This window comes from Puma concolor, chromosome A3 (genome assembly GCF_028749965.1).
Source record: "Puma concolor isolate L17-30 chromosome A3, mPumCon1.1.hap2, whole genome shotgun sequence".
NCBI lineage: Eukaryota > Metazoa > Chordata > Mammalia > Carnivora > Felidae > Puma > Puma concolor.
In genome coordinates, this window is record NC_141669.1 from 53,043,169 (window position 1) to 53,070,285 (window position 27,117).

The window sequence follows — 27,117 nt, forward strand, 5'->3', positions numbered from 1 at the left end:
ACTTTTCCTTCAACGCCCTGATGAAATGATAACTTCCTAGCCAGACTTCATTGCTTCCTCCTTTGTGATTCTAAATCACATCATTCTCATCTCTGGTGCAGTACCTATTACACTGTATAATGACTCACTATGTACAAGGCTGTCTCTCCAATGAGAACACAAAACTGAGGTTTACTTATTTTGATGCCTTCCAAATTCACAACAGTGTTGAACTTAAAAAATATATATATATTTCAGCCACTGTCAGTTCCTGGTGGGGAAACCAGCCTGGGACCAAGGTAAGAAGCCTTCTAAATTATCTATTTAGCTCATCATTGATTTGCCTTATACACCTAAACAACATGTGTAAAACAAACCCAGAATACAAATTTATTCATTTCCATGAGAGGTTTAACTTCTCTGTTGACCAGAATTTTCATATAGATAACTTTACAGGAGCAGGCAAATTAAAATCTAAAATCTAGAGATCTAGATGAGTTTTATAGGAGAAAGTGTGTGCTTCAATGGAAAGCAATCTTTGTTTAGATCACACCTTTCCAGATTATCCGATTCCAGCCTTGCATTGCGGTTGAACTATCATACTTTATTAGTTTGTACTGAAGGAAAGCTAGAGGGATGTAAAATAACTCTTGCTTCTACCAGGCATGTAAATTCTGTCTGGGGGAGGTTCAAGTGACTCCTCTCTACTATGAAAGAGGCTAGCTCTGCTTTCATTTACACATTCATTTCCATTCTTCCCGATCTGTAAATATGTTTGTTCTCTGGCTTCTACCTTTGAACTGGTTGTAACATCTTACTGGTTCCCTCATTTAATTAATGAGTTCAATAAAATAACATTTATTTTATATTTGTGTGAGAATCGTGATTTTACCTATTCTTTAAAAATGTCCTTCAATGGCCCATATATACAGGCCAGGAGGGATTGGTTGGGTGATCTTAACCAAACTAAAAAGGCACACACTGGAATTATACAAACCTGGCTTCAAATCCTGACCCTGAAGAGCTAGAGGCCACTGCACTTTGCACCCTGAGAGACGTGCCATTCACACTGCAGTTTCTGTGAATGGTGCCTCCCTGCAAAGCACTTGGCACAGGTCTGCATGGCATACATGGCAGTGCCCCTTCCACCGCAAGAGCAATTTGTGTGCATGGCGTGTGTCTTAGCAGAGAGCCTGTGCTTTGTCTTTGCCTTGGTGACAGATGAGATGTTTTATGAACCAACAATACACGTATTTGTGCTTAACTGTCATAATTAAGCAAACAGCATGGGAGTAAAAACGAATAAGGGAAAGAGATAAGAATGGCTTTTAAATGTTAATAGCTTTGGTCAGCACTGTCCAACGGAAAGTGTTTTTTTTTTTTTTAACGTTTATTTATTTTTGAGACAGAGGGAGACAGAGCATGAACGGGCGAGGGTCAGAGAGAGAGGGAGACACAGAATCTGAAACAGGCTCCAGGCTCTGAGCGGTCAGCACAGAGCCCGACGCGGGGCTCGAACTCACCAACGCGAGATCATGACCTGAGCCGAAGTTGGACGCTTAACTGACTGACCCACCCAGGTGCCCCCAGAAAGTTTTTTAGTGATGGAAATGTTCTTGATCTGTGTTGTCCAATAGAATGGTCACCACCTACACGTGGTTATTGAGCATTTGAAATGTTATTAGTGTGACTGAGGAACTGAAGTTTTAATTTTGATTTAATTTTAATTAACATATTTAATATATGTAGCTAGTGGCTACCATATTGGACAAAACTAGTATTGATGCCAGTAGAAAGACATACTTCTAGACTCAGAAAAATGAGAGATGTAGGTTTCTCAAGCTTTTTTGGTGCAAAGACCCACATATTTAAAAAGCACTGACAAGATTTCATTTTTTATGGCTGAGTAATATTCCCTTGTGTGTGTGTATATATATATATATATATATATATATATATATATATATATATACCACATCTTTTTTTAAAGTTTATTTATTTATTTTGAGAGGGAGAGAGCATGCAGATGGGGCACAGAGAGAGAATGAGAGAGTGTGAAAGAGAATCCCAAGAAGGCTTTGCACCATCAGCACAGAGCCCAATGAGGGGCTCAAACCCACAAACTGCTAGATCATGACCGGAGCTGAAATCAAGAGTTGGAGGCTCAACAAACTGAGCCACCCAGGTGCCCCTACCACATCTTCTTTATCCATTCATCTATCAGTGGACACCTCGGTTGCTTCTATATCTTGGCTACTGTAAATAATGCTGCAATAGGGGAAATGGGTGAAATAGATAAAGGGGATTAAGAGTTACAAACTTCCAGTTATAGAATAAATAAGTCACAGAGATGAAAAATACATCAAAGGGAATATAGTCAATAATACTGTAATGACATTGTATGGTAACATATGGTGACTATAGGTATCATGGTGAGCATGGAATAATGTGTAGAATTGGCAAATCAACATGTTGTACACCTGAAACTAATATAATATTGTGCCAATTATATTTCAATAATAAAAAAATTGCAACACACACAAAATTAATAAAAAAATAAAAAATAAAAACCATTGGGACTCCAAAGAACTTTTATTTCTGTGGGTTATATCTACCAATAATTATTATCCTAAGAAAAATAGAAATTTAGAGATATTTATTAGTCCTTACCCCATTAGTCCTACTGGGGTCCTAATAGAAATATTTATTAGTCCTAAACCCATTATTTTTATGGAAAAATAGCTATATTTTCCAAAACAAAAGAATTCTCATAGCAGGCCTAAGACCGCTATCCTTTGAAAGGCCTGTTTGCAAGGTTAACCCTTAGCTGGTATCTGGGAATCTTGATTTCAGGAAGGTTCCCACCATTCCATAACTGATAAGAGTTGTTTAATATGACTGAACATAGTCTGCACAAACAATGCAGTTTATGCTGAACAGCTGCTTTCCTTCTGATAGTCTGGAATTTTGGTACTGCTATGCAGACGGTGCCTATGTAAGCAGTCTCCAATAAAAACCTTGAGCATGGAGTCTCTAACGAGCTCCCTTGTGAGACAAAACTTCACACATGTCACAATGCCATAATGAAGGAATTAAGCACATCCTGCTTGACTCCTCTCGAAGAGGATTCTGGGAAGTTTCTGCCTTATTTCCTCTGCACTTCACGCCATGTTCTTTTTCTTTTTGCTGATTTTGCTTTAAAGCCTTTCATGGAAATAAAGCATAGCTGTGAGCATGACCATATGCTGAGTCCAATGAGTCTTCCTAGTGAATCACTGAACCTGGAGGTGATCTTGGGGACTCTTTACACAGTCCCCTTCATTGGCCCTGCTCCCAGAATATCAAAACCCAGGATTATATCCCACACTGCAGAGGACTGGAGACTTCTCCCTGAAGAAACTGAAAAATGAAGAGAAAAAAAGGACTGCAAAGGGTAGAAACAATGAAAAAAAGCAAAGGAAATTCCAAAAGTAAAACTACAATTAATATCTTTAAAACAATAAGAAGGGGCGCCTGGGTGGCTCGTCGGTTAAGCGTCCGACTTCGGCTCAGGTCATGATCTCACCATCCGTGAGTTCGAGCCCCGCGTCGGGCTCTGTGCTGACCGCTCAGAGCCTGGAGCCTGTTTCGGATTCTGTGTCTCCCTCTCTCTTGCCCCTCCCCTGTTCATGCTCTGTCTCAAAAATAAATAAACGTTAAAAAAAAATAAAAAAAAACAATAAGAAAACATATTGCATTTATGAAGAGTAGGAAGCTATAAAAAGAAGAAATCAGAGAATAAGGAAGAAAATCCAATAAAATGGAATTCTGAAAAAAATGGCTAGATGATAGAGTTGAAAACCTGCCCAGAGCAGTTAGGGGTAAAAAAAGAGAGAAAGAGATGAAAAACAAAAGAAAGAAGGAGACTGAAGGATCAATCCAAAATCCAACCAAAAAAAAAAAAGAGAACAGAATAAATGGAAAGAAAGAAATTAGTAAAGTAAATTTCACCACACCACACAAAAAAGAGGCCTCAGGTTGAAAGAGCTCACCAAGTGCAGACCACAGTGAATGAAAAAAGGAATCATCCCAACGTCACCAAATCATCAGATTTCAGGATACCAGAAAGAAGATTCTAAAAAGCTTTCTTTTGGAAAGGAAAAACAACATAAAGGGATACACAACATAATGATATCAGATTCCTTCACAGTAATACTGACAACAGACACTTTAAAATTAAATCTTAACCATTCTGAGGAAATTCATACTCAGCCAAACTGCAATTCAACACCTCAGCCATGAAGAAAAACACTTTAAGATATGCAAAGACGTTGAAAATGTACCTTTTCTCAGAAAGTAAATGGACTAAGTGCTTGAGTAAAATGACTGAGTCAACCAAACCAGGACCTAGGTAAGAGGATCCAAACCAGGAGAGAGGGGAAACAGGACTACAGCTATACACTAAACCTAGAGAACTTTATCTTCTAGTCTTTCTATTCAGAATTCCATTTTAGCTATCATATTTCCAATTTCATAGAACACTTTCTTGTTCTCTAATTGTTTCTTTCCATAGCATCCAAATCCTATTTTATGGGTACAATCCCCTTTTTTTATCTCTTTAAAAATACTAATCTTTAGGTTGGTTGCAAACCTAGAAACAGAGCAGATGTATGTGAAGAACGAGACCTATGAGAAAGAAGTCTTAAGGGAAAAAAATGAAGTTGATAGATTCTTGCATTTGCTTGAGCACTTAACAGCATTTGAGTACTTGGGAAAAACCACAGATTGATAGAAAATTAGGTAAATGAAAAAAGCTATCTTACCTTACCCTTGGCTCAAAGGCTAATCATATTTACCTAATCACAATAATATAAAACCTATTGATCTAACTAATTACTGAGATAAAATCTGAATTGAGAGGATGGAGGAAGTAGAAGTAAATAGAGAGTATAGGAGTTAAATCCTTACCATAATGTATCAATTCTCATTTTATAAAAAAATTAAATGATATCTAAATCATTTAAGTCAAGAAGTAGTTATAAAGTATACTTACACTTTAAGACTTGAAGAGGTAAATACTAGAAGAAAAAATTAAGAGCTGAAGGTAGTTGCCCCAAAGGAGAAAAACAAGGACTTAGGAGGAATGAACGTGTGTCTCATATTTTTGTGGCAAATTTTTAAGAATTACTTTATTTTGTTCAATGATATATATGTATTGCTTTGATTTTAAAGTGAAATTTAAAAAACAATTCGATGATAATTAAACCGGAAGCTTTTACAGTTCCATATGCCAAGTTCAAGTACACTACGTTGTTTCCTCTTCGCTCAGCAAGAGCACCTTGTGCTCAACACCCAACCAATAAGAAAACTCTTAATTGATTTGAATAAAGTACTTCTTTCTTTATACTCTTTTTTTTTTAACGTTTATTTATTTTTGAGACAGAGAGAGACAGAGGATGAATGGGGGAGGGACAGAGAGAGAGGGAGACACAGAATCGGAAGCAGGCTCCAGGCTCTGAGCCATCAGCCCAGAGCCTGACGCAGGGCTCGGACTCACAGACCGCGAGATCGTGACCTGAGCTGAAGTCGGATGCTTAACCTACTGAGCCACCCAGGCGCCCCTCTTTATACTCTCTTTATGTTCTAGGCACTTTTTTGAAAAAACCCTTTTTTGAGGATGCTATGTACTGGTATGAAAAAATCTCCATGATACACTGTCAAGTGAAAAAAGCAAAGAAAAAGAAATGACCACTATATCCAAGAGGGGAAAAATGTAGATCTGTTATGGCTTGGATATGCATAAAACATCTCTAGAATGATAAGCAGTAAACTAGTATTAATGCTTATCCAGGGTAGGTGAATTGGAGAAATGAGAATTGAGTTGATAAGGAACAGGGGAAAGAGGGAGACTTTCCATTGTACACCTTTTTTTTACATTTTAATCTTCAACCCTATAAAACCATTGCCTACTCAAAAAAATTTTTTTTTACTTTCAAGTCATACCTCTTTTTATTGGCACAAAATTACAATTTTATCACACATTGAACTTGCACACGTTTACACGCCAACTTGAAAGTTAATTACCAGGCTTTTAATCATCACAACAATAAATCTATTAACCTATGTTAAGATTACAAAGGCCAAATAAAGAGTAAACCTGTGGATAAGCAGGGACATATGGATAATCCCCATTCAACTCTAGGGAATCGATGATTATTTCAAAGACAGAATGGTTTCAATGCCTAGGTATGTAAATATAGTCTTTGCTTTCTTCCTTCTTTAAACCTAGCTCAAGGGTTTTTAAATTTTACAGTGCAGGAGATTTTCTCCCAAACTGACAAGGCTGAATATTCAATCAAACATAATTTTTACTACACATCAGAATCTTCTTATACTTCTTTATTTTTTTAATGTTTATTTTTGAGAGAGAAAGAGAGCACAAGCAGGGAAGGGGCAGAGAGAAAGGGAGATAGAATCAGAAGCAGGCTCTGGCTCTGAGCTATCAGCACAGAGCCCGACGGGGGCCCAAAGTCACTGACTGCAAGATCATGACCTGGGCAGAAGTCATATGCTTAATGGACTGAGCCACCCAGCCACCCCAGAATCTTCTTATATTTCTTTTAACCAAAAGGGGAAAATATTCATACTTTTTAATATTCTTTTTTACCCTATCATATTATGACCATCTTTTGATTTTGTCAGATTTCTTCTACAACATGATTAATAATGGCTGCATAAGTTAACATTATATTAATATATTAATTAATACATTATATATTAATTATTCCATTGTATCGATGTTCTCTGACTTAAATTATTTTACCATTTCCCTATTTTGGGACATTGAGTGTTTCCAAAGTTTCACCATCATAAGCTAAATCACAACAAACATCCCAGTAACTAACCTTATGTACATATCCATTATTATTTCCTTAGAATAAATTCCGAGAGGTAGGATTCCTGGGTCAAAATGTAGCTAAAAATTCAAGAATTGTAACAACTACGGGCAAAATGCCCTCCAAAAACCTATGTGACTGTTAATGGGAAATTATATTTATAAGGTACTTAAAGGAAAAGACAGAGGATACGTAACTGATTCAATCTGTGAGTCTTCAGGTACCCCCCAATGAAGCCCCAAATCTCAAACTGTAAAATGTTGCACAGGTAACATGTGAAAAAGTAAAACAAAAAAAGAGGGTGATGAACCTTGATATTAAAACCACAGCTTTCACATGTATGCTGCAAGAAATGTAAAGGCTTCAGAGAAAGAGGAAAAAGAACTCTTAGCAATGACACATCACTGAAAAATGGCAGACGCAAGTTCTCAAAGCTTTCCAATTTAATGTCATTTTAAAAGGCCATCATATTAACTGTTAGTAGTTATAATAGTCAAAATTATTAAAGCACTTTATCAGTACATCCATATCTTGAAGGAGAAAATGCCATAATAGTTTGTTGGTGTTGACATTTCAATGGAGAAAAGTTAACATTTTAATACAACCTATAAGCCCCCACTCCCTGAAGTTGTATATTCAACACCATAATTTAACACCATTCAAAATTTGGAACCTGAATATGTAGTTGTGGGTCAAAGTAGGTCTAAGTAAATTGAGAAAAAGTAATCTTTCCAAATCGATGACTCAAAACACTATATGTGGGTTTTCCTTTCACTTTTCTATATTTTGCAAAATTTCCTTAATAAAAGAAAGTATATAAACATAAATTAAGGAAGCCCAAACTTATTATTTAGGAAACAAAAGTGTCAGTGTTGCATTCAAACTATCACCCTGACATCAAGAAGTATTTTTGGATGAGATAGATCATATTATACAATTCTAGAAATCATAAGAACAAAATGTAACTTTCTTAAAAAAGAGCAACCCCAACAAATTCTATAAACCATACTATTCTCATAGATCAGAACTGAATAAGTTTTGTTCACCACAACAAAACATCCCCAGATGCAAAAGGTAAAGAATTACTGCATGTGATAGCTCGCTCACTTCCCCTCTCTAAAATAAAATAAAATAAAATAAAATAAAATAAAATAAAATAAAATAAAATAAAATAAAATAAAATAAAATAAAATACACTTAAAGTTAAAATAAGAAGTCCCGAAGAATCCTGATGACTAGGGACAGCAAAACACTACCCAAGTCTTTAAAGCATATGCAAAAACAGATATACAGAAAAGATGAATTAAGGATGCCTTTTGATCTTACAAGACAATTCACAGTATCATTCACAATTTTAAAGGATTCTTTAAAGTACTTACACTTTTCCTAATTACTAAATAAAATAGAGGTATTTTTATTTTCCAACCCCCTAAAAAGAACAATAATTACAGTATTCTCCAATCTCCAATATGCCCTCATTTTAAAAAACCCCATAATCCTTGGAAGACAGCAGAATAAATTCCAGCACTTTTTTATCAAGCCAGGAATTCCTTTTTCCTAATCCTTACGGAATAAGAAATAGACACGCCTTTTCAACTCAAACTAACCAACCGGGTCTTGGGAAAGAGCAAAGCAAACTGAAACAATGTCACCAGAACTTGGACTTAGAAAAAAGTGCCAAGAAGCATGACAACACTGGACGTTCCGTTCTGCAAAATGTCAATCATTTTCCACTCCCGACTCCCATCAACTCGCACAAACGCCGCAAAGATTGGGAGAGGGCAGTATAGTACTGGTACTGGGTTGTCAGAACAATTCACCTAAAAACTAAGCGTCCGTTCAACCTGCTCCAGCGAGAGGACCGGAGGCCGACCCAGGCCACAGGGAGAAAAGAGCTGATACTGGTACGAAGAGCAGCCCCACCCGCACCCCCCACCAAGGCTGGAACGTGAACAGTGTCCTAACAGGTATGCAGCGCGCCTCTCTGGAGACTCTTGGAACGTACAAATCGCTGCAATAAACAGCCGGCGGGGCGGGCGTCCTCTCGCCCTCCTGGGGCGGCGCGACAGCCTCTCGGCTCGGGGACAGCCCGGAGTCCGCATGCCAAGCGAGGCTCCGGGGCGTGGCCGATTCCCCTCTGCTATCAAAGTGGGCTGGGGGCGGGACCGCACTCGCTATTTACACCATTCCAAAGTCTGGAACCTGGGTATGCAGTTGTGGGTGAAAGCAAACCTAAGCAAACTGAAAAAAACCAAAATCCCTCAAAACAGATGACTCAAAAAAAAAAAAAAAATTGATGACTCAAAACACTATGTATGGTTTCTTTTATTTTTCTGTACTTTGAGAAATTCCTTTCATTAAGTAATCTATTACTCTAAAATAAAAAAGCTCAAACTTACTATTTAGGAAACAAAAGTGTCAGTGTTATATTCAAATGACTACTACCCTGATATCAAAAACTATTTTTGGACGGAGATACAGAATATTATGCAATTCTACAACGTAATTTTTTTTTTTTTTTTTTTTTAAGAGCAACCTTTTAAAAGAGCCGGAGCTCGTCCGCGCGGTTTCTCTGATTGAGAAGCGAACACCACATGCTATTGGAAGACTCCTCACCACCGCCCGGTGCCCTGCAGCGTAAAGGACCATTTACTAAAGAGTGGTCTCCCAAGCCTCGCCCGCACAGCGCCGCGTCCACAGAGCCTGTCCAGACACGGGGGGATTGCTGCTGGGACCGCGAAGCCGAGCGACAAGTGCCGGTGAGGCGTCCCACGGCTATTCGCAGACCCGCTGGCGCCTCCGCACACACAACTTGAACAGTGCTGAAGACCGGCCTACTGAGGAGTGACAGTTACGGGGGAGCGGGAGGCCCGGGGCGGGGGGATAGGAAGGGAAGCGGAATCTGGACCCGCACCCCCGCGACACGAGGATGCCTCGGCGAAGACCCCGCTGGCCTGCCCGCCCTTGCCAGCCCACCCAGTGCCTGTAGCCCCGGAGGACGGATTAGGGCAGGGAGCCCAGGGGGCAAAGGAAGCGCTCACCGCTTCAGATGGTCCGAAGCCCGCCGAGCTGCGGGAGTCGCGGAGACTAAACTCGGCGCCACGGCCCCGGCTGCAGCTCGGGTTGCGGCCCCGGCGGGAACCGGGTCCCGGGGCATCGCCAGTTGCTCCCACAGCACCCGCGCGGCTCCCGGCGCTGGGCGCACGCCTCCCCTTTGGCCCCAGGGCACGGGGCACCACGCGGAAAGCCCCACCCGCTCCGGAGGACGGCCAATGGGCGCGGAGCGCGGGAAGCTGGGGGCGGAGCCTGAGCGGCCAGGCGGCCCCGCGACGCAGCGGGCTCAGAGGTCCTCGCCCACCGTGGAGAGCTGTACGGGCTTAAGAGTCACCTGCCTTGGAAACGTGTGTGTCAGGTGAGTGTGGAGGGACCAGGGGACGCACATTCCCCAAATAAAAGATCTGTGAGAGTCTGAGATGTTGAGGACACGCTTGTGATTTTGCGGGGTCTCTTCCCGTTTTAGACTTCGTCTGCTGTTTGCAGAACACTAGCCACACTGGGGAAGCGCGGAATGAGTAACAGCCTCTGCTTTCAAGGATATCCCAATCAGTCAGGCGGAGGAGCAGATGGGTAAACAGGTGACTAGGGGAGTCCTCACGAGACGCGTTCCAAAATCAAAAGTCATGTTTTGCAGCGGGGGGATGTAGGGTGGTGGTGGGGATTTCTGCCAGGAGAGAACCAAAAGGCTTGTTACGCTATAATACTTGTGGTCATATACATCTTTTTCGTCTTCTTGTTTTCTTAATGACAGCCATGTAATACGCACAACAGCTAAACGTTTCAATTACACCAAAAATACATGATATGCATTGAAAAGAAAGTTTCCATTATCCACTGCTCCCTCCTCCTTCCCCCAATTTTCTCTCCTTTTAGAGTATCACAGTTAACGGATTTGTCGTATGTCCTTTCAGAGACACTCAGTGCAATAAATATATATATATATACATATATATAACATATATGTAATATTACCTATTACAATATTACATATATGTATAAAAACTCTTCTCCAAGTATTTTTTTATTTAAAAAATTTTTTAATGTTTATTCATTTTTGAGACACAGAGACAGAGTGTGAGTGGGGGAGGGGCAGAGGGAGGAGGAGCCACAGAATCTGAAGTAGGCTCCAGGCTTTGAGCTGTCAGCACAGAGACTAACACTAGGCTCAAACCCACGAACCATGAAATCATGACCTGAGCTGAAGTCGGATGCTCAACTGAATGAGCCACCCAGGTGCTCCTCTTCCCCCAGTCTTTTCCCTCTCTTCTCTCTCTCCCTCTGTCTGTCTGTCTGTCTCTCTCTCTCTCTCTCACACACACACACACACATAAACACACATACACACACACAGTACTCTACACAGTTTTGCCACCTTGCTTTTCTTCATGTAACACTATACTTTGGACATTATTTTTGATGATTGCATAGTATTTCATCAAATGATTGAATGCTGCAGTCAGTAGTTATATTCTTATTTGTAGCCACTTGGCATGTGAACAAATAAATGTCTGTCTAGACTAAATACGTAGGTGTTGAATGCTGAATCCCGAGGTAGGGACTTTAAAAATTCTGATAAATGTTGCCAAATTGCTCTCCATGTAGTTTGTGTCAGTTTATGCTCCCACAGCAATTTATCAGGGTGCCCATTTCATCACATATCTCTATACATTATGTTATCAAACATAAGTTTTTAAAATTGCCATTCTGTGAACTGTCTGTTCGTATCCTTTGCCCATTTTTCTTTTTTTTTCTTTATTGTTTTTTTTTTTTTTTTTTTTTTAAGTAGGCTCTATTCCCCATTGTGGGGCTTGAACTCACAACCCTGAGATCAAGAGTCTCATGCTCTACCAGCTGAGCCAGCCAGGCACCCCTTTGCCCATTTCCTATTCAATTGTTGGTCTTTTTTTTTCTTTATTGTTGGAGATGATAGATAGATAGATAGATAGATAGATAGATAGGCAGATAGATAGAAAAAGAGATATTTATCTATCCCTTTCTCTATATAAATAAAATTAGTCCATTGTGAATAAATTGTTTATCTTTCCCTCATCTTGTCTTTTGGCTTTGTTTTTTGCAATGAATTATTTTTTTATTTTCATGTAGTCACATTAATTGATTTTTATTTATGTTTCTAGTTCTTTTTAATCTTAGAAAGGCTGTCACTACCCCCCAAATTAAGAAAAATTCTCCCATGTTTCCTTCTAGTATGTTTGATATCTATATGATTAATCCATAATGCAGATAAGCTACAATAAAAATAATATGTTACAACAAAGAAATAATTCAGAACAAAAGATATTATCAGATAATTGTCCAAAGAAGATAACCAAAAGGCGAATAAGCACATGAAAAGATGTTTCTAGTGTCAGTAGCCATCAACAAAATGAAAATCAACACTGCGATGAGGTACAACTTCACACCCACCAGAATGGCTGTAATCAAAAAGACAGATAATAACAAATGTTGGTATCTTAGTCCATTTGAGTTGCTATAACAAAAATATCTTAGCCTGGATGGCTTAAACAACATTTATTTCTCACAGTTCTTAAGGCTGGAAAGTCCAGACTCCAGGCACTGTGCAGATTTTATGTCTGATGAAGACCAGTTTCCTGGTTCAAAAATGTCTGTCTTTTCACCACATGGCAGAAAGGGTGAGGTAACTCTCTGGGGTCTCTTTTAAAAGGCATTAATACCATGTGTGAAGGCTCCACCTGTGTGACCTAATCATCTCCCAAAGGTCCCATCTCTAAATAGCATCACTTTGGGGATTAGGTTTCAACATATGAATTTTGGGGAGATGTAAACATTTTACTCTGCAGCAGTTGGCAAGTGTTATGAACTGAATTGTGCCCCCCCAAATTCATATGTGGAAGCCCCTAACCTACCCCACTGTGACTGTATTTGGTGGTAAGGTCTTTAGAGAGGTAATTAATGTGAAATGAGGTCATAAGGTTGGGGCCCTAATCTAATATGACTAGTATCCTTAAAAAAAAAAGAAGAGACATCAGAGACATATATATATATAGATACACATAGAAAAGACCATATGAGCACATAACAATAATGTGACTATCTGTAAGCCAAGAAGAGAAATGTCAGGAGAAACCAAACCTGTTGACATCTTGATCTGGAACTTCCAGCCTCCAGAACTATGAGAAAATACATTTCTGTTGTTTAAACCGCCCAGTCTGTGGTATTTTGTTTTGGCAGCCCTTGAAAACTAATGCAGCAAGAATGTGAAGAAATTGGAACCCTCATGCAATACTGGTGGGACCAGTAAAATGTAAAATGATGCAGCCACTTTGGAAAACAGTCTGGTAGTTCCTCAGTTAAACGTGGAATTACCATATGACCCAGCAATTGCACTCCTACATATACATGTATGTTCAAAACATATGTCCACATAAAAACTTGTATATGAATGTTTTTAGCAAAATTATTCGTAATAGACAAAAAGTGGAGACAACCCACATGCCCATCTACTGGTGAATGGATAAAGAATTGTGATATACCTATATAATGGAACTTTATTTGGCAATACAAAGGAATAAAGGACTGATACATGTACAAGATAGATGAACCTTGAAACATTATGCTAAGTAAAAAAAGCCAGTCACTAAGGATTATATATTATATGATTCCATTTATAGGGTTTTTTTTAACGTTTATTTATTTTTGAGACAGAGAGAGACAGAGCATGAACAGGGGAGGGTCAGAGAGAGGGAGACACAGAATCCGAAACAGGCTTCCAGGCTCTGAGCTGTCAGCACAGAGCCCGACGCAGGGCTCGAACTCACAGACCGCGAGATCATGACCTGAGCCGGTCAGCCGCTTAACCGACTGAGCCACCCAGGCGCCCCTATAAGTTTTTTTTTTAATGTTTGTTTATTTTTGAGAGAGAGAGAGTGCGAGTGGAGAGGGCCAGAGAGAGAAGGAGCCACAGAATCTGAAGCAAGCTCCAGGCTCTGAGCTGTCAGCACAGAGCCCTACATGGGGCTTGAACTCATGGACCATGAGATCATTTCCTGAGCTGAAGTTGGATGCTTAACCGACTGAGCCACCCAGGCACCCCTATACGATTCCATTTATGTGAAATGTCCAGAATAGGCAAATCTATGTAGCAAATGTAAGTGTTTTAAGTTTGTGACAGGCTTAAATGTATGCTTTTATTTTTCCCTCATTTGGTCTAAAAATATTGATCCCCATCCACGGACTAAGACAGAATGAATGGATCCTGGCTAAGCCTCTGACATGGCAAAATCCCGTGGAAGTGATGTTCAGGTACATCCTACATAATGGCTGGGAGGAATGGAAAGAAAAATTAGCGGTGCCTGGCTGGCTCAGTCAGTAGAGCATGTGACTCTTGGTCTCGGGGTTGTGAGTTCAAGCTCTGTGTTGGGTGTACAGACTACTTAACAAAAATAAAATCTTAAGAAAAAAAACACAGATTACTGGCTGCCTAGGTCTGGGGTGGGATAGAGGGATTATAGGGTGAAGGCTGGGGATACAGGGTTTCTTTGGGGGGTAATGAAATGTTCTAAAATTTATTCTGGAGATGATTGCATAGCCCTGTGAATATACTGAAATTCACTGAATTCTACATGTTCAATGGATGGTATGTGAATGGATGTATAGTATGTGAATTGTATCACAATAAGCGTGTTAAAACAAAATCAGTATGCAAACTTCACTGGACAAGATGTCAAAGTTATATGACCAACTATTTCATACATGAAAAACCTCAAAAAAGTATATTTTGGGGAATTTATTAGCCTTGCTGTGAGATTAATTGAAAAGTAAACAAGGAGAATGTTGGTAGAGCTAAGCAAAATGGCCAAACTCATAAGTTGATAAAATTATTTATTAGGACAACTATTAATGAACATACTGAGGCAAGCACAGAATCTATGAGATTATTCATGTTTGCCCCATAATCTATTTATTTGGGAGAATATTCCCTCAGAACAATCCAAGTGACAAAAATGAAATATTTATGGCACCACTATTTATAAGGCAAAACTAAACTGGAAATACCTCAAATGCCTGATAATTTGAAGGGTGTTTATTAAAGTAGGAAACATGGGCTGCATTAGTAAGTGGGAAAGTACAAACAAAATGAGAAAAGGAGAATTCAAATGAGTTTTTAAACGCTGATGAGTGTACATAAATAAATGTACGTTGTTGAGTATGATGAGGAGGAAATGTATTAAATGGCACCAGGATTCCTTTTAGAAAGAAATTTCATTTGGAAAAATAACTTGATAAGCTGTTTCGGGTATAAAGTGAGACTCAAAAAAAAAAAAAGGCACGGATGTAATTAAAAGCCTTAGCAACACAAGAAAGTTGCTCTGCATGTAAACACTGGAGGAATTTATATTTGCTCTTGGGAGAGAGGAAGAGAGTGGTGACAGGAGATGGACCATGCAAGGAAAGGTGAGTGGGAGAGAGGAGTTAGGAGGACAAGTCTGGTCGCTGCACAGAGTGAAGGGCTAGTGGGAAATCTCTGGTGATAGGGTGGGAAAATGGACTTTAAAGAGCAGGAGTACCAGGGGCACCTGGGTGGCTCAGTCAGTTAAGCATCCGGCTTCAGCTCATGTCACGATCTCACAGTTTGTGAGTTCGAGCCCTGCGTGGGGCTCGGTGCTGACAGTCTGGAGCTTGCTTTAGATTCTGTGTGTGTGTGTCTCTCTCTGCCCTTCCCCCACTTGGGCATGCACTCTCTTTTTCTCAAAAATAAACAAACAAACATGTAAAGAACAGGCATGTCTAATATGTAAGTTTTAACTTGTTTTCTCAAATCTTAAAATCTCACTTAAGTTGTCTGTGATTTTGTAGAAACTGAAGAAGAGGCTGAATATGAAGCAGTTGGAATAGTGAAAAGACAGCAGCCATTGATACATGGACTCACGGCCAGAGAAGACAAGAAAATGAGCCCCTCAGAAATTATCGGTAATTTTGGGAAGGATGGATGTTTAGGCTAATCTCCTTGAGATTACAAAGGGAAGGGAAGCTCTGGCTGACAGTTGCCTTACATAAAGGATGGGAAAGTAACACGAAGTAAATGTAGGTGTTTTAAGTTTGTGACAGGCTTAAATGTATGATTTTTTTTTTTTTTTGCTTCTTATTTGTTCTAAAAATATTGATTCCCATCCACAGACTAAAACAGAATGAATGGATCCTGGCTAAGCCCCTGCCATGGCAAAATCCAGTGGAATTGATGTTCAGGTACACCCTGAATAATGGCTGGGGGGAATGGAAATTAATGTATAAGATGGAAAATTTTACACCTATTCTCTTAGCAGCAGGGCCTGAGGTAGTTAGGCTGTCCAGTTATAGAAAAATTGTTCTATGTGTTCTACATTAAAGTGTTACTGGAGTGGGGCGCCTGGGTGGCGCAGTCGGTTAAGCGTCCGACTTCAGCCAGGTCACGATCTCGCGGTCCGTGAGTTCAAGCCCCGCGTCAGGCTCTGGGCTGATGGCTCGGAGCCTGCAGCCTGTTTCGGATTCTGTGTCTCCCTCTCTCTCTGCCCCTCCCCCGTTCATGCTCTGTCTCTCTCTGTCCCAAAAATAAATAAAAAACGTTGAAAAAAAATTTTTAAAAAATAAATAAATAAAAAAAAGTGTTACTGGAGCAAAAAATATGATCACATGGACAAGATGGCTGGGCTGTGCGAAAAGTTCAAAAGAACTAACGCATAAGTGACTGTCAGTGAGCATGTTGAAGTTCTTCATTGCCCAACTCCAGAATTCATGACTTCCACTGACTTTGCCAGAGGAGGGTTACTAACCAGCCCTAATTTACAGATAGCAGGTCTGTGGCACAAGGCCTAGAAGTGATTTTCCCAAGGTTATAGAGCAAGCCAGAGGGTGAGCCGAAAATAGAACTGTACCTCATACTCCCATGCAGGCTATATGATAACTTGTGTACTGTCAGCAGAGTTGAGGAATGAATGTCCTGGAGAGGTTAGCATAGTTTTATGGCTAAGGGAGCCTTGTTCAACAATTGCAAATGCTACTTGACAACAGCAAATGACCCACATAATCCTATAAACAGCAACAACCTAGACACTTAAGCAAAAGTTTCAGGAAAAAAATTACTGTTTGACAATTGAGAAATTTAAAAAATACACAGCTCCACAATCATGAAGCCACTACTTGTGTAATGCATATGCTCTAGAGATCCTCACTGTCTTCCTCTAAGACTTAAATTCCAGCTGACAACTCTCAGCAGTGTAATATCAGCAAGCTTGTACAGGACCTAGCAGAACTATCTAAACATTTTCAGAAGTGTAGGATTTTCTGGATTTCTAGAAGTGTAGGATTTTTGGCCTCAGTGATAATGTTCTGTAAGTTGCCTTACTGAATTAACAGAACTAGAAAGTACAATGGGATAGTCAGATAGTTAGAGCCCCAGGGCTTAGCCACTAAATTTATGTCCCTTGGGTGCCCGGGCTCTGGAGGGATTGCTCAGCTAGGTACTATTCTGTGCCTGAGCCTCTATGCTCATATTTTTAGGAAAACCAAAAAAGCGAGTACCACTATTAGGTAACTGTTCTTCAGAGTAGATTTTTATATTTCACTGATCTAGTCAACAAAAAGCTTTAAAGATTTATGTTTTCAGGAGTGTTGTTAATCCCATTCCCATTTTCCAGAAAGGGCTCTTGATGATTTGCTGTGTGAAGTGGGTTAATACTGTCGGGCCAGCTCTAAGAATATCACACACAATCACAGAGTCTGGACTTCTAGACTCCAGATTCTCTTCCCTGCATAAAGGAGGCTGCACTGTTACTGCTTTAGCTCAGTGCTTCAGTCATGCCTTCCATGAGACCCTGACCAAAAAAAGATAAAATCTAAATGTACAGTGGAAGAAAGAAAGTGATACGTCCAGCAACTATTTCTCAGAGAGCTGTCACTTAACTGGTAAGAGTGGTGGAAGGCAAGCCCCTTTCCATAGCGTAACATCATATCTGAAACCATCTTACAGAAGCCCCATAAAAGGCAGGAATGATAGAGCTGCCTGGACAAAACGTACATCAAAGTATCCACTGATAAAATCAGGGTAATTAGAAATGTTACCTTTTGCAGGCAATATTTTATTAATATGTATATATATATTTTTAATGTTTATTTATTTTAGAGAGAAAGAGAGAGCAAGCAAGTGCACAAGTGGGAGAGGAGCAGAAAGAGAGGGAGACAGAATCCAAAGCAGGCTCCATGCTAACAGCACAGAGCCTGATGTGGGGCTCGAACCCATGAACCATGAGATCCTGACCTGAGCCAAAGTTGGATACTTAACTGACTGAGTTACCCAGGCTCCCCAGTATTTTATTAATATACTAATAAGCCAATTATTTGAAGTGAAGGAATAATCCAACATCCAAATTTACATGAAATTTTTTTGCTCTCTCCATCTCTTTTAGCATAAGTATTTTGGCTGCTACCAGTTTTGTTTTGTTTCGTTTTTTCCCTTTAAAGCAGCTCAGTGACATAGGTTAGGATTTTCTGGGTTAAATACACATAAACACAAAGTTTAAATACATTTGGTGTGGGAAGTGGATCTAGCATTATCCAGAATACCTTTTGAGCATTTTTGGCCATTCTGTCTAAAGTCTGGCTACCCACAGGATATGTCTCTGCTCACTGAAGGGATAGTCTGTGTTTCACACAGAAGGAAGAGAAATCTGAAAAGCTTCATGGAGTCAACAGTGCATCTGGGTTGCCCCTTTGCTCACTTCTACTCCTCCCTTCTCAGTTTGACCCAAGTTCTATGGTACAGTTCTGTTTATTATAAACCTTCATTTAGCAATTTCTGTATGCACGGTTCCAACATTTGGACTATTTTCATTGATTCATGTATTCATCCATTTATTCACCAAGATTTTTGTCACTCCAGGGGACATAAGCATCCCCTACCTTTAATAAGGCTGTAGTTGAATGAAGGAGATAACTACCATGACAAACGCAATGTAAGAATATATGAAATAAGTACTAGAGGTAAGCTTTGGGGTCAGAAAGGCTTAAGTTCAAGGCTTTCAGCTCTGCTATTTATGAACCAAGTGACCTTGGTTGAGTTATTGAACCTCATTGAGTTTCAGTATCACCCTCCAGGAGAATGAATGTGACAGTTCTCTTTCTAGACGACCCTCAAGGACCCTGTATTCATGCGCTTGTATAATTCCCCTGCCTTGAATGTGGGCTGGACCTAGTGACTTACTTCTAACAAAGAGAACACTGTAAAAGTAATGGGATGTCACTTCCATGATGAGGATTCAAAAGACTGACCTCTCTCCTGAATTTTCTCTATGACCGTCTTAGTTTATGTGCTTAAATGGAGCAAGCTGCCATGTTAGAGAGTCCCACGTGGCAAAGAACTGAGAGAGGCCTCCAGCCAACAGCCAGAGAGGAACTGAATCCTGCCAGCAAGCATGTAAGTCAGCCTGGAATCAAATCCTTTCCCAGTAGAGACTGGCGATGACCACAGCCCTATCTGATCCTTGACTGCAGCCTGTGTAGCAGCGGAGCCGGCTAAGCCAGCCTGGACTCCTGACCTTACAGAAACTAAGAGATAATAAGTATTGTTGAAAAACACTAAATTTGGGGGCTAATTTGTCACATAGCAACCAATAACTAGTACAATGGGATAACAATTCCTTCCAGAATTACAGTGAGAATCAGAACATATGTGAGGATTAGAATAATGACAGTAATGGTAATGACAACGACAACAGGGGATCCCAGCTAAGCTTAAATTAAGGTTCAGAACCTGGCAGAAATGCTACTATTGTGAAGAAGTTATATTTAGTGCTTGAACCCCCTGAGGAGTACAAGAAAGATGAAAGTACAAAAAACAAGGTATCACATTTCTCAATCAGGCCCAGACTATGTCTGACTCTGATAGAAGGGGACTTGTTGAGCAAAGCTAAAGTAGCAGGTTTGTGAGAGTTAGTGAACAAGAAAAGGTGTGTGGGGGCCCAGGTGACAAAGTTTCACCAAGAACTGGGAAGAGGGTTACTCTCCCACTTCTGCTTAGATTGGAGCATGGCTACAACTATAAAGTGAAGCCAAGAGATAGTGCAGTTGTTCAACTCAAGAGTTCCTGCCTTGGGAGTATGGAGCGTAGGACCCTCGATGGGGAGGAAGGGTTCTCATGGGGGATATTGGCCACCATGAAGGAGACAAGGCCCTCCTGCTTCTCCTGAGATTGGCACGTAGCTATTTCTATGGTTGTGGTTGATAAACAGTAAAAAAGACTATGAGAAGGGAAGTTGAGTACCTATGTCTCTGTAAGCCGGTACAGTTGGGGTATAGGTGCCTTTAAGGACATGCAGAGTTCTGACAGGCAAAGAAAGGAAAATAGACATTCCGAACTGAGGGAACAGCACAAGTAAAGATTCAGAGCGGTGAGCATAAATCATTTCCTTAGGGAATAGTAAGTTGTCCTGTGTGATCAGAGAAAGGAGTAAAAACAGTTAACATCTCCTATTCTGATTCTTTTTTAAAAAATTTATTTATTGTTTAATTTACATCCAAGTTAGTTAGCATATAGTGCGACAATGATTTCAAGGGTAGATTCCTTAATGCCCCTTACCCATTTAGCCCACCGCCCCTCCCACAACCCTTCCAGTAACCCTCTGTTTGTTCTCTATATTTAAGAGTCTCTTATGTTTTGTCCCCCTCCCTGTTCTTATATTATTTTTGCTTCCCTTCCCTTATGTTAATATGTTTAGTGTCTTAAGTTCCTCATATGAGTGAAGTCATATGATATTTGTCTTTCTCTGACTAATTTTGCTTAGCATAATATCCTCCGGTTCCATGAACGTAGTTGCAAATGGCAAGATTTCATTCCTTTTGATTGCTGAGTAATACTCCATTGTATGCATATACCACATCTTTTTTATCCATTCATCCATCGATGGATATTTGGGCTCTTTCCATACTTTGGCTATTGTTGATAGCACTGCTATAAACATTGGGGTGCATGTGCCCCTTCGAAACAGCATACCTGTACCCCTTTGATAAATACCTAGTGGTGCAATTTCTGGGTTGTAGGGTAGTTGCATTTTTAATTTTTTGAGGAACCTCCATACTATTTTCCAGAGTGGCTGCTCCAGTTTGCATTCCCACCAACAGTGCAAAAGAGATCCTCTTCCTCTGCATCCTCGCCAACATCTGTTGTTGCTTGAGTTGTTAATGTTAGCCATTCTGACAGGTGTGAGGTGGTATCTCATTGTGGTTTGGATTTGTATTTCCCTGATGATGAGTGATGTTGAGCATTTTTTCATATATCTGTTCACCATCTGGATGTCTTCTTTGGAGAAGTGTGTATTCATGTCTTTTGCCCATTTTTTCACTGGATTATTTGTTTATTGGGTGTTGAGTTTGCTAAGTTCTTTGTAGATTTTGGATACTAACCCTTTATCTGATATGTCATTTGCAAATGTCTTCGCCCATTCTGTCGGTTGCCTTTTAGTTTTGCTGATTGTTTCCTTCACTGTGCAGAAGCTTTTTATTTTGATGAGGTCCCAATAGTTCATTTTTGCTTTTGTTTCCCTTGCCTCCAGAGATGTGTTGAGTAAGAACTTGCTGCAGCTGAGGCCAAAGAGGTTTTTGCCTGCTTTCTCCTCGAGGATTTTGAAGGCTTCCTATCTTGCATTTAGGTCTTTCATCCATTTTGAGTTTATTTTTGTGTATGGTGTAAGAAAGTGGTCCAGATTCATTTTTCTGCATGTTGTTGTCCAGTTTTCCCAGCACCACTTGTTGAAGAGACTGTCTTTATTCCATGGTGTATATTCTTTCCTGCTTTGTCAAAGATTAGTTGGCCATACGTTTGTGGGTCCATTTCTAGGTTCTCTATTCTGTTCCTTTGATCTGAGTGTCTGTTTTTATGCCAGTACCATACTGTCTTGATGATTACAGCTGTGTAATACGTCTTGAAGTCCGGGAGTGTGATGCCTCCAGCTTCGGTTTTCCTTTTCAAGATTGCTTTGGCTATTCAGGGTCTTTTGTGGTTCCATACAAATTTTAGAATTGTTTGTTCTAGCTCTATGAAGAATGCTGGTGTTATTTTGATAGGGATTGCTCTCCTATTCTGATTCTTATTTAGTTTCTACACCAGTAATTCTCAGACTTTGGGTATCAGTTTCCCTTTACCATCTTAAAAATTAGTGGTGACCTGAAAGAGCTTTTGTTTATGTTGATAATATCATTTGAATGTTTATGGTTTAGAAATTCAAACAGGTAACTTTTTAAAAGATTTAGTCTGAAATCATCTAAAATAATAATAAACAAATTAACAAAAATAGCATATTTTTATGAAAATTAATTATATTTCTCACAACACAACGGAAATAAGGGAGAAGCATGGCACTCTTTCACATTTTTGAAAATCTTTTTTAACGTCTGGTTTGATAGAAGGCAGCTGGATTTTTGTATCCGTTTCTGCATCAATCCCTTGCAATATCACATATCAAGTCACCTCTATAAAACAGCATTCTATGCTTGTGAGTGGATGACAGCAAAGATGACAAATCAGGTTTTCATTCATGAAAATAGTTTTGATCTCCCAAGCCCCCTGAAAGAATTCCAGGGAGGGGCACCTGGGTGGCTCAGTCAGGTAAGCATCAGACTTCACCTCACATAATGATCTCGCAGTTCATGAATTCAATCCCTGTGTCAGGCTCTGTGCTGACAGCTCGGAACCAGGGGCCTGCTCTGGATTCTGTGTCTCCCTCTCTCTGCCCCTTCCCTGCTCATGGTCTCTCTCTCTCTCTCTTTCTGTCTCTCTCTTTCAAAAATAAACATTAAAAAAAAAAAAAGGGTTCCAGGGACCCACAGAAGTCCCTGGGCCACAGTTTGAAAATCACTGCCCTACAGCAGGAGCAGTGGATATTCCTGAGAGAGAAAGCCAGAATTTACAAATGTAGTAATTGTTGATGAGAATAGTATTCATAATATTAATAGCTAACATTTGTGGGGTATTTACTATGCGTTATTCTAAGCACTCACAAGAACAAAGAAGCGGTCATAATTATATCTTCCAGATGAGGAAACTAAGGACAAAGAAGTTAAGTTAACTTGCCCAAATTTCCTTTGGTAAATGGTGGTAAGTGGTGGTGAGGCTGGGCTACAAAGACAGGCACGCTGGCTCCAGAGCCTGTACTCACCACTGTACTGTCCTGCCTCTCTGAGGGACAAAGGCCTGCAGTATAAATGACAAAAGGTTGAGTCATCCCACTCATCCACCCCTTCTCCCTCCTCTCCCTGCCATTTTAGATTTCAATGCTCTTTTCTCTTTCCCTGCATGTTTAGGGAACTCATATTTCTTTTCACTCTGCAGTAAGTCCTTGTACATTGCCCGTTGTCCATTATTCCCACCACTCCACAGAAGCTACTCTCTCTAAAGGCACCAACGACATTATAATTACCAGATTCAGTGGCCGCTTTTCAGTCCTCATCCTCCTTGCTCTTTCAGATATGGGATATTATTGGCCATTTTCTTTTCATATCAAAATTCTCTCCTCTATTGGTTTTTCTGACACCAGGCACTTCTATTTCTCTTACCACCTCTCCAGTAATTGCTTTTCAGACATTACTCTTCCTTCGCCTGTCCCTTAACTATCTTCATTCCTTAGCGTTTGGTCCTAGGCCCTTCTTTCTTCTCATTCTATAACTTCTCCAACTGCCACATCATTTACCTCCATGGCTTTAATTATGAAATCTCCTGTGGTCTCCAACCCAGGGAATTACCACCACCATCCTCTGTGAGCCAGACGCTTGGGAATCATTCCAGACTTCTGCTACCTCACGCCTAGGATCTGCCCCAAGGTTTACTGGATCTACGTCTGAAACATTTCTGAAGTGTCCCTGACCCTAACTCAGACCGTCCTTTTCTCCTACCTGGATTATTACATAAGCCTCATTTGTAGCTCACTTTCTTCTCATTCTGGCTGCTGACAGTTCCTCCACAGCAGCAGGAGCTGCTACTCTGCCTGATGTAGGCACTGTCATTACATCATATCCTGTATTTATTGGTGCAGCCTGGACTTGTGCAGCACTGAGGCTTTGTACACACTACTATTGAAATATGCCTTCTACATCCTATGTGTGACTAGGTTACTTCACAGCCTGAAACCACTTTCCTGATTCCCTGTTGCCTTCAGGATAAAGCCCAAACCCCAACACACTGCTCTGGTTATTATGGTTTTGTAACAAACTACTCTAAATATAGCAGGGTAAAACACTAACCATTTTGTTAGACTTGTGGATTCTGTGGGTCAGAGATTCGCATAGGGCGTAGGAGGAACGGTTTGTCTCTCTCCTTTGTCCAGGGCCTTACCTAGGGGTGTCTCCATAGCTGGTGACTGGGACCATCTGAAGGCTCTTTGCCTCACAGGCTGTGTGGAGAAGATTCAGATTGCTGACTAGAGCACGTATGTGTGGCCTCTCCCTCCAGCTTGGTTTCCTCATAGCTTGGTGGCCTGATGTCTTACATGACATTTCAGAGTTCCAAGTCCAAGTGCTCCAGCAAACAAACTGGAAAGCTACGTGGCCATTTATGTCAACCTCTGGGTTCACACAGTGTCACTTTACATTCTGTTGGTCACAGGCAAATTTGTCCAGATTCAAGGGGAGGGGACATAGACTTTACCTCTCAATTGAAAGAGTATCAGTTCACACTGTAGATGAGTATATGAGTTTGGAGATACTTTGGACATCTATGGAAAATACAATCTGCCACACAAACTATACTAAACCCTGCCCACAAGCCCACCCTCCCCACCTGTCATCTCTCCTTGACCTCCTTGCTCCAGTGACACAAACTTCTGGCTGCTGTCTTCTGCACCTATTGCTTCCTCTACCTGCACACTCCTATACCTCCTTTAAGAGTTACCTCAAGGGTCAGTTACTGAAGGCAGACTTAGGGAGGCGTAAATAAAAAAGGAATAGTCCTATAAGCTTTCAAGCAAGAAAAAACAAACTAAAACAAAACAGGTGGCTTTAAAGAGTTAAATCCCATTTTGGAAATGGCAAAAGAATAGAGATAAGGATCCCTCAAACAAAATAGAATCCAGGAATAGATACAAGAATACAATGGAATGTAATATTTGACATATGAGTGGGAGGGAAAAGAGAGATGCCCAAACACTCATCTAGGAGTCAGCTTTGTCTAGTAGGCATTGGAAAAGTAGGCATTTGTCAGACATCCCTCTTATTTCCCCTTGAATTAATCTACTCTGTGTATGCTCCTCCTAGCGCTTCCCTTCTCTGCCTGGGGGGACATATCCCCCACAGATTCTGCTCCTTCAGGGTCCACATCACAATCGCACAAGGCTGCCCAAGTGTATTTCACTCTACTGAAGGATTGGGGAAAATGACAGGAAATCATGATGTAGGAAGGGGAACTTAAGAGTTGTATGCAAAATACGTTTTTTTCCCAGAAAAGCCCTATGATGTTTATGTCACATGTGAACAATGTCTATTTGACAATGTATTTATTGAGCATCCTCTCTGTATCAGTGACAGTTCTAAGTTCTCAAGATAGAATGGTGTAGAAGATGGTGTTATGGCTCCACCCTTATACCTTGGGCCTTATAGTGCACACCATCCTACTTCTAATTGTCAGGACCTGCATCTTTTTGCCTATTGACTTTCTTTAGAAGCCAGAACATGGTATGACCATGGGTGAGTGGGTCCATCAGGCCAGGAGTACCTATGAATTAACATACCTTCAAACAGCCCTTATTTAGTGACTAACAGGAGTTGGTATATTAATATCTCAGCAACCACACCCCTCAGGGTGTATTCGAGATTCAGGGCTCCTCTGCAGGGTTAAGCTCCAGTTACACACAGTGATGACTTGGCGATAATACATCCTTTATTGTCTGCCTTCTCTGCTTCACTTCTCCACATCCAGTCTTGTGAGTTTGAACATCATCTATATATTTTCAACGCCCATAATAATATCTCTAGCTGGACCTCTTTCCTGGAATCCACACTCATAAATCTATCTACCTGTCTCCACTTGGATGAGTAACAGACATCTCAAACTTAACATGTGCAAAGCCAAAATCCTAGTCTTCTCCCCAGACTTTCTCCTCCCGTCTCTGTAAATGGGCAACTTCATCCCTCCAATCTCCCACACCGAGATTGAGGTCACCTTTGACTCCTCTTGATCACCTCTCACATCTAATCCAGCAGCAAATCCTGTCAGTTCTGCCGTGAAAATATATCCAGAATCCAGTTACTTCTCACCACCTTCAGTGCTGCCATCTGGGTCCAGGCCCCCATCATCCCCATCTTACTGGTCTTCCTCTCATGCCCCCACTTCCCCTACAGTTTATTTCTGCCCAGCAATGGAAGAAATCCTTTTAAAATGAAGTTGGGTTATTTCACTCAGACTAGAAGCCAAAGTTCTTACAATGGCCTTCAAGATGCTACATGGTGTACATTCCCACTTAACTCATTGGTGCTTCTCTCCCTCTTGATTTCTTCATTCCAGCCATGTGGGCCTTTCTTGCTTTTCCTTAAATATGCCAAGCACATTTCCGTTTCAGGACCTTTGCACTTGCTATTCTCTCTACTTAGAATGCTTCCTATATTATCCTTCACCTCAGACATTTGCTCAAGTGTCACCTTCCAAGGGATGTCCTCCCTGCCCAGGGCCTCTGGCCCGAGGGACAAATAGCTCTTTGAAATCCAGCCTCGGTACATGACACATGGTATGCACTCAATAAGTTATTTGTGGATAAATGAATGAATGGACAAAAGAAGGAACATTTAAACGAGGCACGCGTGACTCCTGATTCAGTATAAATTCTTAAATAGGAACAGCATTTCTTAACTTATGCATCTGGAGCACTCTCACACTGGTGTCAGAGTCTCGCATTATTATGCAGAGCGCTGTTAGTTCCTCCGCCCTTTCTTGGCTCACAGATTGTGCTCATTTTGGCTTGCTGAGAAAAAGAAGCCCAGTGGCTCTTTATGGTCTTTCCTCAGTTGCACAAAGACTTGGCCAAGGCTCTGAAGATTACTATAATGCTCTTAGTGACTGGATTACATTCTTAGCCCAGAACCACATCTTCCTTGGTTTCTACAAAGGAGCAAGAAACGGAGTTGTATTATCCTTCTTAAGATACAGATTATTCTAACCCATGCTATCGGGGCAACTAGTTAACCATCCGGGGGAAAAAAAAATTGGTTGAATTTC

At 40.5% G+C, this 27,117-nt stretch overlaps 1 protein-coding gene and 1 long non-coding RNA gene across 12 annotated transcripts in view; one reads left to right on the forward strand and one right to left on the reverse strand.

The window, feature by feature from the left end:
• The window catches only part of ZNF638 (zinc finger protein 638), a 141,073-nt gene extending 131,022 nt beyond the window's left edge, over window positions 1-10,051 (reverse strand). For 9 of the 10 annotated variants that reach the window (XM_086700893.1, XM_086700897.1, XM_086700896.1 and 6 more), the window contains exon 1: window positions 9,896-10,050. In XM_086700893.1, coding sequence (XP_086557019.1) covers window positions 9,896-10,011 — 116 coding nt within the window. In that variant the 5' untranslated portion in view covers window positions 10,012-10,050. Of the gene's footprint in view, window positions 1-9,895 lie in introns of all 10 variants that reach the window. The other variant, XR_015249120.1, reaches the window with a different exon arrangement.
• Window positions 8,581-22,137, forward strand: LOC147582444 (uncharacterized). 2 transcript variants are annotated; one of them, XR_015249124.1, is made up of 7 exons: window positions 8,581-8,821; window positions 9,385-10,266; window positions 10,375-10,489; window positions 15,747-15,860; window positions 16,068-16,136; window positions 17,564-17,831; window positions 19,227-22,137. It is a non-coding gene; the product is annotated as an uncharacterized LOC147582444 (long non-coding RNA). The 2 variants fall into 2 exon arrangements; XR_015249125.1 differs by lacking the exon at window positions 17,564-17,831.
• The last annotated feature ends 4,980 nt before the right edge of the window (window positions 22,138-27,117 follow it).